The sequence below is a fragment of the Dermacentor albipictus genome, unplaced genomic scaffold, assembly GCF_038994185.2.
Source record: "Dermacentor albipictus isolate Rhodes 1998 colony unplaced genomic scaffold, USDA_Dalb.pri_finalv2 scaffold_66, whole genome shotgun sequence".
Taxonomy (NCBI): domain Eukaryota; kingdom Metazoa; phylum Arthropoda; class Arachnida; order Ixodida; family Ixodidae; genus Dermacentor; species Dermacentor albipictus.
Window position 1 is genome coordinate 271,182 of NW_027225620.1, and position 15,883 is coordinate 287,064.

At 48.3% G+C, this 15,883-nt stretch overlaps 1 protein-coding gene across 2 annotated transcripts in view; it reads left to right on the forward strand.

Annotated features, from left to right (window-relative positions):
* The window catches only part of LOC135916324 (uncharacterized), a 45,681-nt gene extending 33,587 nt beyond the window's left edge, over positions 1-12,094 (forward strand). For both annotated transcript variants that reach the window (XM_065449658.2, XM_065449657.2), the window contains one exon: positions 10,278-12,094. In XM_065449658.2, coding sequence (XP_065305730.2) covers positions 10,278-11,249 — 972 coding nt within the window. In that variant the 3' untranslated portion in view covers positions 11,250-12,094. The remainder of the gene's footprint in view (positions 1-10,277) is intronic.
* Positions 12,095-15,883: the final 3,789 nt, after the last annotated feature.

Consider the following 15,883-nt stretch of genomic DNA (forward strand, 5'->3'; position numbering starts at 1 on the left):
CCTATCTTGTAAGCCGATTAAGCACCGCATGCTCCGCCACTTTACCCACACACGAAGGGAGTGAAATAGGCCTTAAGTTATCAATGCTCGGTACTTTGCCAGCCTTGGGAGCAAGCACCGTGAGAACTGTCTTCCACTGCTCCGGAACCACCCCGTCTCCCCACATAGCGTTAACCTCCCCAGTGAGGTACTTGATTGATCTATCGTCCAGATTATTCAAAAGCCTGTTCGAAATCCCGTCCAGTCAGGGAACCGACTTGCTCTTAAGGTTATGCAAAACCGTGCGTAACTCTTCCACAGAAAAGTACTCATCTAGGGAAAAGTTGTCCTCTCCCGTGTAGGCCTGCTCCGTCAGAAGAGCATCCGGGTCCGCAACGGGTACGTATTTGTTGGTCAGGTTTTCAACCAGCTCTTCTTCCGAGGCAGACCCCACTGCTTCGTGTACAGCTCTAGCAAGGACGTGCCCCTGGCTAACCCTCGTATTGGAGTCGTTCAGCAAATGCTTAAGCAAGCCCCACGACCTCCCGTTGCTCACCTGCTCGTCCACCGAGTTGCATACCTCACCCCATTGTTGCCTAGACAAAAGCTTACAGTGCTCCTTAATCAGCTTTTTCAGCTCGGAAATATTTTTACGCAGCCTGCGATGGGAGAACGAAGGGAATAACTTTGTTCGCGCAGACGAGGCGGAGGCAAGTGGCGAGATTGTCGATGTTGGCAGGGAACATCGCCTTCCCTGATCATGGGTTCGCGTGAATTCAAAGATTTTGGTTCAACGAATATTCTGCCAATTTTTAACAAAGATTTTTACGGTAAAACGGTCCCTTGAGGGCACGTAACAATTTTCAGCGTATAATCGAAATTTGAGGATGTTGCTGTTGCTGTTGCCGCAAAAAGTGGCTCTGTGGCCTGGCGAGGGTAACTCAGAAATCAAAGAAAAAACGTGATTTTATTTTGACTGTTGAACGCGCACAATATATTTAGGTGGCTCGCTTTTAGAGCAATATCTTCAAATGCCTTGCCATTCCACTCGATGACTGTTTGGAGCATTTAGCGCGCAACGCGACGCAGCAATGCGCCAGTGGTACCGCTGTGGCAATCGCATCCATCAACAGAATAGAGACTTTGAGCTTGTCCGCTATTCCGGCAAATGGGGCGGCTTGGGCGGATTACCGGATGGTCGGGGCGTAAACGTGAGCGGCCGGAGCGTTGCAGCCGCCTGGTGTTGTAGTGTTCAACCAGACACACAGAGCTAAAATTGCAGTAGCCTACTTTATTCTGCTTCGCTGCTGGTGCAAATTTTCGACAGTGGCGTAATTGTGAAAACGAATACGCCGCTGTTGAAAACTTACATCCAAGCTAATAATGTAGTAATTGGCTCTGTGCTTAGGTGGTTGAGCTTTGCACCACCAGCTGGCGCCACCAATCTGGCCGCTCACGTTTACGCTCCCCTCTCATCCGGCAAACCGCCCGCGCTTGCCGGAATACCGGACGCACAAAAATTCTTTATTGTCATTGCTTTTCCGGCCGAAGAATGCTTCGGGTGATGAGTGCTGGTGGCATCGTTGGATGCCACGTCCGTCGCTTAGCGCAGACGAATGAAAACAGCCAAGTCAATAATAATCGGCCGGTCATATCTCACTATTTCCGGCAGAAGACGTTGACCGCCGTTGAAACACACATCGCTAACATAACGCCACCAGAATTTAGACAAACGCTGAAAAGCAAACAACCAAACAAAGGAGTGGGAGAGGGGGGGGGGGGTTGTATGGTAGATTTCAACTTTACCAGCGCGCGTTTCTGCACGCTACAAAAGCTGCGTTCCATTTGAATTGATAGCAAAGTGAGAAGGCTGCTTTATAGCGGGCGCTGAAAAAAAGTGCTCTATTTTGTTAATGATAAAGCGATAGAGAGTTGTAATTTTTCCCACACGACATGCATATAAAAGCGATCTGGAATTCTGTTTTTGTTGAATGAAAACAAGTTGTGTCTTAGTTTTAATTTAAAGAAAGTTTTCCTCAGAAATGTTTGCTTCCTTATCACTTAATCGCGCTTCAAACGCTACTCCCGTAACCGCCTTGTAAATGCTGCTTGAGCTGCCCCAGACCAATGAATAATGACAGTTCGTTAGTGCGAATTGCCTATTTTGTATGGTTCTTCACTGCAGAACTCTGAATCCGCTGCTGTAATCCCGTGAGAGCGGAAGTTCATAATCGGTTCTCGCGTGGTGCGCATTTCCGTCGGCCATGTACGAGCGTAGTAAAGGGTAAGAAGGCTTGCTGCTGAGCTAATTGGATCATATTATAGAGTAAAATTAAGAAAGCGCGAACAAGGACATGTATAGGACTAAACTCCTCCGTTTAATACTTGGGAGCAGTTTTCAGATTTCATTCTCGCAATTCACACAACCGCACAGGCGTCGGAGAACAGCAGCGCAGACAAGCAAGAGCTTCCCCGTCTACAAGGCGGGAATAGGCTGCCAGATGAGCGCTAGCACCATTCCGCGTCCCTTATAGGTCCATGGGCGGTTACATTTTTCAGCTAAGTAAGTCTTTCTAGACCACATCATCTGACGCCAGTAGGGCAGGCCGGTGATAAGCGCGTCCACCTGTTTGCGACAGACAGACAACAGGCACCGAACTGTTTCTATGCGCGCGAAAGATGTGTATCAGGTGCAGTTGTCCACTCTGATGTCAAATAAACAAGGAGGCGAGGACTACCGCATGTGGTACAATGAAGTTATTCCGTGACTCTAAGGTGTGCTGATAGGTGAAGTCGCAATGGGATCTCGCAAGAACATCGCTCGAGGGTCCATGTCCGACGCAACAGATGAGTGCAAAGTTTGCTTTCGTGATATGTTCCTGGCAGAGCGCGCACAACCTGAAAGGCGGGCGTGCGGGAGGGATAGGACACCGATTCTGTGCGGCGGCGTCGATCGCCGCTATCGGCGGCACCTCTCTTGTGGCTGCGTCACCCGACTACGTTATCGCGAGTCACGTGACAGTGGAGAAACGGAAGAAGCGCCGGCCTCTGTGTGAGGCCCCGGCATTCTCTCTCCGCTGTTGCCATGCCTGATCACGGACGGCGAGCCCTGCACCGAGTTTGTGACTCGGTAAGCGGCGTCAACTGGCGCCCGACGCGGTTCGTCGACGAGTTGATGCTGACTCGTTACGCCTGCTGCGTGTGCCACGTGATTCCGAGCGCGACGGTTCTACTGCCCTGTTGTCACGCCCTGTGCGAGCAGTGCCAGCGAGGCTCCGTCGTTCAAGATGGCGGGAGCGTCTGCCCCCTGGACGGAGAACCCTACTGCGAGGACGAGTGCCAGGAGTGGCAGCTTCCGGAGAGAAAAAAGCAGAACCTGAAGCTATGTACCGAACATGTGGGAGGGGGGGGGGGTCGCACTCCAACAGCGAAGAAAGTAGTGACGTTAGGTTGAAAATATCCTTGCCTTCTCGTTCTTCCTCTCCGTTTAATATGAGGTTTTCCGTTGGCGTTGTATTCAAGAGAGCTATGTGTGGGTGCCGCTGCAACCCGACAGAAGTTTAAAAGAAAATAGCGCAGAAACTCCTCTGGTAGTTGTGTACATATGCGTAAGCATTGCGCCACCTGCTCGTTTCCACGCAGCTCGTTGTCATTCTTTATGATGTGGGACTTGATCCGACCAGTATAGACCCTTATCAACCCTCATCAGTCGTTGGCTTATGTTCGATAGCGAACGTCATAAGGCGGACTTAATTGAGATAGTTCATTACGGCATACGAACCCACTACCATTCGTGTTAATTAATGTGGCGCTAGTTTGGCAAGTAATTAAGATCGACTTAGGGCATTCGCGCCCTCGACCTGCGGTGGGAATTGAACCCACGACTTTTTGTGTTAAGGGGAATTAGGGTTAGTTTAGCGAAGCTGTTGCGAAACCACCACTACATTTGGTGAGCGGGGTATGCAATATTCTTCGTGCAGGTTCCTGCAGTCTGCGTGGCTTCACATTAAGAACGCCGCCCCCTACCATTCTGTAGTGTACGCGGTCTGTTCGTGTTCGTCTCTGTTTCTCGCTATCTCGCCCTTCCGCTTCCCTTCTCTTTTTAACCTCCCTCACCCTTCCCCCGTGCAGGGTAGCCAACCGGATCAACCTTTGGTTAACCTCCCTGCCTGTCTGTGCATCCTTTTCTCTCTCTCTCTCTCTCTCTGTGCCGTTGGCGCGTTGTTCTCGTTGGCGCTGGGTATTGCGCGCTTCTATTTCCCGCACTGGTTCTGCGTTGCGGCCTTCCCTGGAACGCCATTGTCCAACGGCACGGCGTCTTTCCTGTTGTTGGTTGAGCTCGTGAACGTCTTGCTGTAGTTAGCGGCTCTGTGCAGAGCTGTTGAGTTATTTCTGGCGTTTTCTGTATTGACACTGCAACTATGCATTTAAGCGTTTCCATTTTTCAGTCAGCAGCTGCGGTCCTCTTGACGCCATTATGGAAAATGCGACAGCATCGTGGTGACATGAACTGCTGCGGTGCGACACTTGCTCATGCCCATGCAGCCCTGTGTCATTATATATCTTTTTGAACGTGATCCCACTCTTATATACTATAGGGGCGCGAAATGCGTCCGCTATAGACAGACGCGCGCAGAGAGAAGAGAACGAACTTTGAGAGCGACCGGCGAGCAGCCGAGCGGCGGTAAAACTGAAACTTTATTGTACGTGGCTTCCACGCCTCGATGAGGCCGGCGCCGCGAACATAAACATCCGCTCGTTGTGCAGACGCTCACGGCGGCGGCGGCGGCGGCGGAATCGGATCCACCACAGGGCTCCCCCCCCCCCCCCCCCCCCCCCGTAGAAACAAAGGTCGCTGCTGTCGCGCTGATGCCCAGGACACGTGTTTGCTCACGGGGCAGGGTACGGATGGGGGAGAATCGGGCGGGGAACGAGTGGGGAGTGCAAGAGGAACGCACAAGTTTGCCATGTACGCGGGTTTCACACGGTCGATTGAAATCACGTTTTCACGGCCGTTCACAGAAACAGTAAAAGTCTTTTCTCCGCGCTGTAGCACTTCGAACGGGCCGTCGTACGGTGCAGTGAGGGCGGGTCGGATGCGTTCGCGGCGCACGAAAACGTGAGTTGAGGCAGCTAGGTCTTTGCTTACGAAAACGTCGTAAGTGGAGGGCTGTCGAGGTGATGTTGGTCGCAAGCGCTCAAAGAGCGACCGAAGTTGCTCAACATAGGCAGGAGGCGAGAGGTTGGGGACTGCAGGTGGTGCGAAGAATTCGCCGGGTAGACGTAGTGTCGTCCCGTAGCCGGGGGCTCGTTGCTGAATACAGTAGTGTTCATTTCGTCGTCCATTGCGTGAGCTTGCTACGTCCGGGTCATCAAGCTATAGGGGCGCGAAATGCGTCCGCTATATAAAAGACGCGCGCAGAGAGAAGAGAACGAACTTTGAGAGCGACCGGCGAGCAGCCGAGCGGCGGTGAAACTGAAACTTTATTGTACGTGACTTCCACGCCTCGATGAGGCCGGCGCCGCGAACATAAACATCCGCTCGTTGTGCAGACGCTCACGGCGGCGGCGGCGGCGGCGGAATCGGATCCACTACATATACATTATGCAATGCTTCACTTATGGTTCGTATCCTTGTTCAGAGTTTGTATGCTGTTGCGTGTGTTGTATGGTTGATTTAAATGAACGTGCCTGCTTACGGGGACATGAGCCATTGCGTTCGTCTTACGTGACGTACAGGTTCCTCGTGGGGTAAGCATAGAATTGCTTCGACATTTAAAAGCTTACGTAGGACCAAGCATCACCCAACTGTCGGTAACATATGAACCAGAAATGCACCTTTGTTCAGCTTACTTTTCATATTTTGCGGTTCCGTTTTGTCGTTAACGCATCGGATCAGCCTCGGCACAGCTGTTGCGGGTGGCGTGAAGTCAATTTATAAACTATGTAAATCATTTTTGTACACATGCTCCATACACACGCAGAAACCCGACGATCTGCTACGCCCTGCGTGTGGCTGCCCCTCTCTTAGCGGTGCTCGGAACTTCTGTTTAGCGCTACGGAGTCTGCCAAGCTGCTATCGTTGTTAGTGATAGAAACGGTTGTAGTTTCGTTTGTTTGCTGAGCAGTGAAGCAGTATCTCGCTCAATCTTGTGTGCAGTAAGTCCTGCACTCCTTCTTGCTATATCGACAGCATAAAATATTAGCAGATGCGCGCGGCCAATCTACCTCTTCAGAAGCAGCAAGGCTTATTCAAACACAGATCTATTGCCAGTCATATTTGGTTGTTTATTGAAGCGTTGCTCGTGGATATTGAAGTGGAGAGAAGACTCTTGCCTCCTTCCTCTACCTTACCCCTCCTTTTGTTATAACCGCCTTGTTTGATTTTAATTAGTTAGCTTTCCGTGCTAGTTTGTGGATAGTTGGCAGAGTGGGGCGTATGCCAAACACTTGCGTCAGCCAATCATGGCGACTGGTAGTGAAACCCTGCTCTCCACGCGCAGCTTCCTTCTGTGATATGGTCTAAGAGAACAGCTAAGAGGTAATAGAGTGCTACAGTTTGTCACTGAACATAGTGATTTTCACGGATCCCATACGGAGACGTTAACTGCTGCTGCTGCTGCTGCTGCTGCTGATGATGATGATGACGATAATAATGCTTATTGACACCCGCCTTGAGACGCGGCGGCTACAAGTGTGCCCCTAGCCAGCTTGATTTACTCAGTTTTATTCCGATACCAACTAATAGGGCACTCCAGGCGTATTTCTGCCGTCGCAGTCGCCGTGTCGTTGTGTATGAGTAAAAGCTTGTGAGGGTGAGCAGGCGAGCGAGGAACGCGGCCAGGCGTTTCCTAAAGTAGGGAGGTCAAAGGGCGGTAAAGTGCAGCGTAATAACTGTCTCTGAGTAGGGGACCCAACCGCGCTGCCCAGGGGCCAGGATGCGTGCCCTCTCTTGTGGCGCGCGAAGCAAGGAGGAGCAATCAAAAGAGGTGGGGCGATCTTCTCCAGCGGCTGCCAGGGTGTCTCCGTGTCCTCCTCGCCTGCCACTCTATACAAAGCGAAGACACTGCGGCGTCCACTACGGCGTTGGCCACGCGAACCGCGGACGCCGAAGTAAACGCCGTAGGAACGCGTTGCCGGCGTTCGTGCGTCTTCAAAGCAATCTGCGACGTGGCCAAAGCGCGCCCGCGCTGACTTCATCTTCAAAGCTATCTGCGACGTTTGCAGAGCACGCGTAGTGCGGGTAGCTTCGCATGCGCTGTGCTTGCGACGTTTCGTTCGCTATGAAGATTGAGGTGCATGGAGGTCAACTGGCTCGCGGCTGCTTCCGCGATTCCTAACTGCAGCGTTTTCACCAAGAGTTTCCGCTGTCATCGAGGGAGCTTTTTTCATGTCTACCTGAGTGCGTGTGGCACCGTGCTGGTTAATTTAGACAAAACACGTTGACGGGCTAGTTGGCTTAAATCCGTGATAGAATGCGTAAGCGCGACTGAACAATGACGTAGAAAGAAGCAGAACCGCAAAGGCAACGCTGCCTCTGTTTGTCTGTGTCTTTTCTATGTCCTCGTTGAGTGACGCTCACAAATCCTATCATTGCTAATGTCGTTAGTAAGCGAATGTTTACAGTTTATACCGCCTGTAAAACTACTATCCTTAATTAGTAAAGCTATCTTTTAACTTGCTATCGCAATTAGTGCTTCGCCTGTCGGCCGGAACTGAGAATCTGTCCCTATGGCCTTATATAGCTACTTTGCAGCGCGACACAACACCTTCAAAATAATAGGAACCCATAGCCTGCTTGAGCTAATCATAGTTTACATCAACTTGCAGACTGGCATTTTGCTTACCTTTGCTTCATTAAACCAGCCATCCTTACTTTCTAAAGTTCGCTATCGCTGTAACGGCCGTCGGCGCTAGCATTGTCGCTGTCACCGATATGCCATCACGGTATGGACGGCGCATGCTCAGTCTGGGAACGGACGATTCAAAGGTTTCCAGACTCAGGTTTCCAGATTCAAAGGTTTCCAAAAAGGTTTCCAGTGTAGTGCGTTTGGGTCCAAAAATGTCAAAGTGAAGTGGACACTCTGATATTTGCAGCCAGTCCGTCGTCTGTTTATCTCACTTCCATTTTGATGACTTCAGGTTGTCTATTTGCACTTAGTTACCCTGTATTGGTTCCCCAGTTTCTCGGCTACTGCGTCCACGATTCTTTGTTCGCAAGGTCTGTTCGCTTACGCTGACAATCATTCTCGAAACTGTCTGCGCAATTTTCTTTTTCAAGCGAATAGCTTTTTTAGCACTCTTCGTCTCTTTTCGGGCGTGGCGGTCAGTGGCAAAAATTTCGCTGCCCACACAAACGTACCGGTGCAAAAAGCGCTTGCTCTTGGACAAACGAGTTCGGGGTGCTTTCTAGACCGAATGTCTCATGGCTCTTTCATACTCGCGTACGAGTTTTGTGGCCTGTGAAGGGTACTGTGGTGGAGACATCGGGCAGGAAGAGGGCATTCCGTAGCCTTCCTCTTCTCTCGCCAGCCGCTTCCCCTGCGGCGGCTCGCGCCGAGAATTACCGCAAAAGCAGACGTTGGCGGTCGTCTTCGAAGTTTCCGCTCGACAGCGTACAATGGTTTCATGACAAAGCGTTAACCTGTTACGATTACAGAGCCTTGTGGCTACAACAGCGCATGCGCGTAGTTCACTACACTCCGGCAAGTTCATTAGGTAGGCTATAACGTCAGTTACCATGATTGAACAACTTGGCAGTGATCACGATGCCTGCTTCGATGCTAATTCACCCGTGTTACTTGCTCTCCGTCGTGCCAGCATAAAGTAAAATGAACAAATCACACATGGCTTAGTGTCATGAGATTATAAGCATGCTTTTGTAATTATTATTAAGATCGGTTATTCATTTTCGCGCTGCTAGGGCTTGAGAATGTATAGGGGCGAAAAAATGTGTTCATTTTGGGCTATCAGGTCGCGCCACATCAGTGTACAGTGTACATGAATGCACACGAGCAGCTGAAGGAGATTGAGACAACCGAGCGCGAGTTGTATGCTGAGGTCGAAAGTGTAACGAAGTGGTGGAAATTCACGAAGTATTGAAGCAAGGACGTCCTCTGTCTCCATCGTTGTTCACGCTTTCTGTTAAGGGCATCGAAAGAAGACAGGGAAATAATGAATTAGGGTTTGATTTATCCGACATGCGTAATGGACAAATTGTGAAACAAAGCCCAGGACTGATGTAAGCGGACGACACAATGCCACTACGGTACAATGCAAGAGATTTGCAGACACTTGCAAATATATGTGGTAAAACGGCGACAAACGCAGGACTGAAGCATAGTTCAGGGAAATCGGCAATTCTGATCTTCAGTGAAGAGACGAGTACTTACGTAGTGTCAATTCAAACGCCTGTCGTACTTATAGTCAAGCAATATCCATACCTCGGTGTCACCTACTCAAGGACCCAACTAGATAATCTGAAAACAAACGCGAAGCGGAATGCATTAATGATGAAACGTAAGGCATTTTGGGTCCAAAATAAATGAGGTGGTGCGTGGAATCTGGAAAGGAGCATTAGCGCTACGGCTAACATTCGCATATGCCCGTTTGTGCTTTAAATCGGGTATATTGTCGGGGTTGAAAGTGAAACAAAGATCGGCTGGCCGATTGGCTTTCGGAGCCCTCAGTAGAAGCACCAATGAAGCAGTGCAGCGTGACATGGGTGCGTCCTCTTTTGAAGTCAGAGAAGCGCAGAGCAAAATTAGTTTTGTAGAAATACTGAGGAACATGGATCGAAATAAATGCGTAGCTAAAGTGAGCAGGTATCTCTACATGAAAAGCATGTAGACGCCATCGAAGACGTCAAGAAAGTTGGCAACCAAGTAGAGAGTAACCAGTAGTCGTGAGAAAGAGAAACAGATAGCGAATTGGAAGCAAGGAATGGAAACAAAACAAACGTTGTAATCTGTTACGATGCTCTAAACTTCTAATGGATCAGACGAAGAAAGAAGCGAAAATTTTGTTTGGAGCGAGATGTTTTCAAAGTGACAATGACTCAAATAATAAAACGCAGTGATAAGCCAAGATCCGGGCACCTACAATTAAACATGAGCACTTCTCTCCTTGCTGGATTTACCATGACCTGGCTTTTACTATGATATGGAAGAGGTTATTAATACTGAGGGCAATGCAGGCGGAGCTTCCGCGAATTACCGACAAAGATATATCATTGTCAGTAACAAGATATAAATATATTGTTAACAGAATACCCTGCTTCCTTTGCTTTTCGATTCTAGGCTCACTGCTGGAACGAAGACCACGGCTGCGACTTCGTCGGCCCCCTGGCGGTGCTCTTGCAACACTTCGAGGCAGAGTGCGCCTTCCACACTTCTCAGTGTCAACGTTGCGGCGAGAATATTCCGAACGCCAGGCTAGCAGCGCACTACATCGGCGGGTGCGGTGCTAGCAACTTCTCATCTGCGACGCTTGCCGAGTCCTCGCATCAAGGTCAACGCACTGCCGGTGACGTCACTGCAACAGCGCAGGAGATCGAGGGCGAAACAGGGAACCGCTACGAAGACGAAATCCCGGTGCTCCAGAGCCAAGTGAACGAACTCACTGAGACTGCAAGAGCCCAGGGCGCTCAGCTTCAAGACTTAAACGCCACACTAGCGGTTATCCTCGAGGCTCTGAACGCAGCCGTGTCCGCAGCCGCCGAGAAATTATCAGACGCTATCGGCGGCGAAGCTTCGCAGCTACACGAACGCGTGCGCGCTTCGAGAGAGGAGGAAAGCTCTCGGGTTAATGAGGCTGAGGCGAGTGCAAGCGAATCAGACGTGCGGCTGTCACTGCAAGGCGAGGCGACGGATATCCTTCGAAGTTTGGAAGTTCTCGCTGCCCAGTCTCTGTGGTGCCACGAACGCTCACTCCAAGCGCACAATGGTAGGCGGTTCATACCGGAACTTCGTATTTTGCTGGAGTCGCAAAGTGGGACACCCACGCGTTCGGATAGTCGAACGTGCACGCCTCGCTGTGAAAAGGGGAAGGAAATCGTTTACGCGGCGGTTATAATCGGTGCGTCGAGACTGCGCGAGTATGCCCACCCTACCTTGTTTGCTCGGTTTCGTTACCGACGCGCATGGTGCAGTGTGACTTTTGGCACACCACCTAATAATCCATATGGATGGGCGCTGAACTTGGAACACGTGCAGAGCTGGCAGCTGTTTACCACACGTAGTTTCTCTAGAACCGCCGGGGACTTGGTATAGTTCGTTTCAATCAGGTGCAACTTACGACCCGTGGCAGCAGGTTTTCTGTATTCCTGACTTTGATAGTAAAAGTTACAATATGTCCATGTTTCGATTTCAAATCATCATACACGACTGTGAGTGACGGCATCCAATAAGGTCCGTCACGTGTCGGGGCTTTTCTCGAAGTCCAGCTCTGCCATGAGTGCTTCTAAACCACCTTTGATAACCTGCTGTATGTTGACGCTTATCTCAATGCCTCACGTCTTGAATAAAAATTACTTTGTGGCAGTCCCTTTATATCGAAAAATGCTTTCATAGTCAAGACAACTCACCGTTAAAGCCACCAACCATGCCGTTTTCTTTCCAAACACTGGAAATAGGCTTATTATCTCTGTCAACCATTATGGAATGCCGTTGGAATTGCGTCCATTTATCTGCATAGAAACGCTGTAAAGGGGCGTTCCACATCTGTTTCACTTTGTGGTGAAGGCTGCCGCACTGCAGCGTGTTCAGTATGAAGCCTCAGTGATTAAAGATATAGATTATTCTGCTTTGACAATTGCCAAAATTGCCCAAATATAACATCAGTGAGGTACACCATAGAACCCCTCGGCTATCGCACACGAGGCAGTGTTCGAACACACGCAGTCGAACGCTACATTTTGCCGCGGATATCTCTGTAGTGCTGCCTGTCCAATCACCTCGTTGACGCGGAAGAAGACCGCGTTCTCGTCGAGAGTGACAAAGGCGTCGCCACTGACAACGAGTGAATAGCGCATGCACTCCTCCCTTCACTGTATTTTGCGATTCACAGTGACGATAAATAAACCGTGCTGCAGGCATCCGGTCTTTCTTCGTCGTTCGCGGGTTCCTTGTGCCATCATGACTCGTTGGAACGGTAACATATACTTTTCCTGGGACACCAAAAGACCCCCCCGCTCCCTTGGCGTTACATTCGTGGGTGCATTATTTACACGTAAGTACGGTAAGTGCTATTGATTAAAGCGGACAAGTTGGCATGCGTGGAACTCATTCGAATAATCATGCTTACTTGCGAATTCTCTTCTTTAGCCGAAAGCCTTAAGTTGCTCCTCGCTATAGCTTACACCCGAAAAAGGCGTCGAGTTCAGTACAGAAAAATATCATCGGCAATGGCGCATTGTACAAAAAATACGACCAATGGCTCATACCCTCATCACACGAGGAAATATCGTCGACTGCGAAGTTTACTCCCATGCGTTGCGAGCCTGGCTTTCGAGATTTGTCTGAACCGTTTTCTGATTTTGCTGATTTGTTTCTGGTTACAAGATGCAAAAAGTGAAGTAAACTTATCTATGTCAACGTATACCATTTCATAAAACGTAAGTCGCCGTCTCCTTCATCGGCACTTAGTTTCTTTTTCTTCTTTCCTTTTTTCCCCAATTTTGTTGCTTTCATCTAGCTCGAAAGGTAAACCACGTGAGTCAGTTGATCTTAAAAATCCAAGTCACGCTTAATTTTGATAGCCGCTGACGCTTAAACATGTGTACAAAAAGAAAAGATAAAGCGATTACGCAATGTAATACTGCCACGACATCTTCGAATATTCGCATTTTTAGTGTAATAAATGCCCTGGACGACTAACATCTAGAGGAAATGTTGGCAAGCACCACCACGTCCTAAATAACTTACTCGCATAGCTTTCCTGATGTTGTGTAATCACTCTTTTATTTCTATAACAAGTGTCCCATGGAACCACCTGTTTCCCACAATAGCTCGCTTAACTGATGACCAAGAGTTCAAGATCGCTTTACAAGGTGCCTTTTAATATTTGTTTTTTGTTTTGTTAGCTGCACGTCTTGCCATTACCCCCTCTCCTTTCTGTAGTGTCTTTGGGCCCTGAGAGTACATTTAATAAATAAATAAATAAATTAGCATATTCGGTTTCGTTTCTGAGGTGCTTCCGTGTGTTATCGACACAGAAGCTGGTCACGTAGTACCAGAACATCATGACCTTTCGGCATTTTTGGCCACGTCACTGCTGCATCAGCCACGCTGCCCATGTCCCACTTGTCTAGGCACAACGTTTACTTCTTTGGGTGTAATAATTAAGTTGCATCACTGACTTCAGTATAAAAAGGATGCACACAGCGTCGCGAGAATGTTTCACTATGTCCGACGCGGTCAGGAGACGTGTTTTCCGATGGTGTTGATTTGTTTCTAAGTCAGACACTTAACAACTGAGATACGGTTATCTATGGTAACGTACATCCTGCTTCATGAAGCAGTACTTCGCCTTCCCGTGCATCAGTGTTCAGGGATCGCTTTTTTCTAACTTTATCGATTCTTCCAGCTCGCAAGCTATAACGCCTGTGTCTGTTGTTCTTATACCGTTTCAAGCAACAAACTATCTGTGATTTAGATAGACGCTCACATTCAAGCTTCTGTGCAAAATATATATGTTCGGAGAAAATGCGATTACATAATCGTTTACTGACTTCATATGCAGGGTGTTCCGGCTAACTTTAGCCAGAGTTAGTTCGACAGCTAGTTAGCTTGATGCCACGTAACTGGACAGAGCCAAGGTAATTTTGCTTGCCGTCGTTCGGAAATCACACATTATTATTTTTTCCTTCCGCCTAATTTGATTTATGGACATAATGAATTATTAATATTTCAAATCATAAAATTAGGTGAACACTGTCAGTAAGAAAATTGTAGAGCGACATGAAAAGCTTCCTATACAGCTATCTGTTGCTCCATACGTAGCTACATAAGAGTTTTTCCGAGCATGAAAGAAGCCAGCAAATGCACGCAAAATTGCCGCGGGACCGGCTGCTCGAAGCGCTTTGCGTGTATTCGCGGGCTTCTTCCACTCTCAGAAAAACACTATTATGTAACATGTATTGAGCAGCAGAAAGCTCTATCGGGAGTTTTTCATGTCGGTCTACAATTTTACATTGGCACTTTTCATCTAATTATATTATTTGAGACGTCGATGCATTATTTGAGACTAAATAACCAATTGTGCCGAATGAAAAAAAAATAATTTCAGTATCTCCTAGCGACGGCAAACAAAATTACCTTGGTTCTGTCCAGCTACGTGGCATTCACATATTTTTAAGCTCTGGCTAAAGTTAGCTGGCATGCGCTGTAATGTAAGCTTTGCTCCTCCAGAAGCCAAGATAGATATCGCAGAGCCAACGAGCGTCCTAAATAATTGTAATTTCTAATAACACGACTCGGTTTCATATCTCATAAGGTGCACGTGTCATGAGGACGCAGAAAGAGGTCACGTGGTAGGTTAACATCAAGATATACGTGAGCTGGTACCGAAGCTTCCATGGAAGCCCACTTGTCTAGAAAGTGGCGGTCCGTTACAACCGTCGCAATGCGTGTGTGGTGGTCACAACTTCAATAAAAAATAAATAAGGAAAATTTTGACGCCACATCACGCCCGTCGTAGAAGTGATGGCGAGACCTTATGATGCTTGGCGCGAATATTGCAACTTTTTCTCGATTTGTGAGCTGGCGCGAAATCGTGTCATGGTATACTATGCCAGTAGTCTGTGCATTACGGTGAACATAATTAGACGGTTACTGACGGCACTTTTACACTCTGCTTAAGAACACGAGGGAGTGGGATGGGTACGAATTACAGTGTCAAAAAGGTTGAAAAAGCTACTTCGCTTTTAATCGCATACAGTTGTGCACCCAGTGTCCACGAATAAAAAAATATATATGTTTCGATGGATGAAAAGCAGATGGCCAACACACAGTCCCAATGTAGCAAAATATGCGGCACCTGCAAGAATCCTTGATGCCCTCGCAATAATGTGCGACCCCACGCTCTAGTAACCAACAATCATCAGACAGGAATGGCGTTGTGCCATATTATAACTTATCAGGGATTTCAATCTGCTTTATTTCGCTCTTTCGAGTGCATTCACAGCCTGTGTTATGGAGTGTGAACGAACCTAACTCGGCGTTTCTTCGCGTAGCGCTACGCATTCATCGTCATGGTGGTACACGAAGCGTCGGCTGCAGCAATGTGAACATGCACAATAACGAACAACTCACCCCTTGTGCAAATGAATACGCCCGGCCCTATCCCAGGTGAAGCTTGAAGGAAAGCCCACGTGGGCCACGGCTTGAAAAAACACGCAAATAAAAAAGAATAGATGAAACCACCTTGCTGAAGTGAGCAACGTCATTCCGCACGACATAATAGCTGTACTGAAGCTTGCACAGGCCAGTTATCTGTTGCGCCAGAAGCACTGGTCGGTAGGGGTCACTAAAAACCAGCTAATACATTGGAAAAGTAAAAAAAAATTGAACATTTCTTTTTAGTATGTCAAACTTATCTTTACCAGAGTTGTTACTTCTTTATTTGCCAGTATGCTGACTAAAATGTTTGAATACAGCTTTTTTTTCACGCAGATTTTCTTATTTCAGTGTTTGTACATCACTCCCCCTCAAATAATCGCGCTTGAGTCGTGGTCCACTAACTGATGTCTCCGGCTAAAGTTTTGCCATGATCTGAGTACCTCTAGCACCAAATTTTGCAACCTATGTACATATAGAAAGGTTGATTGTTGGGCTAGTTGGTTTTTCCGTAACTGAAGAAGTCACTTAGCGCAATAAGCACAGGCACAAGAAAGGTGGTGAAAATG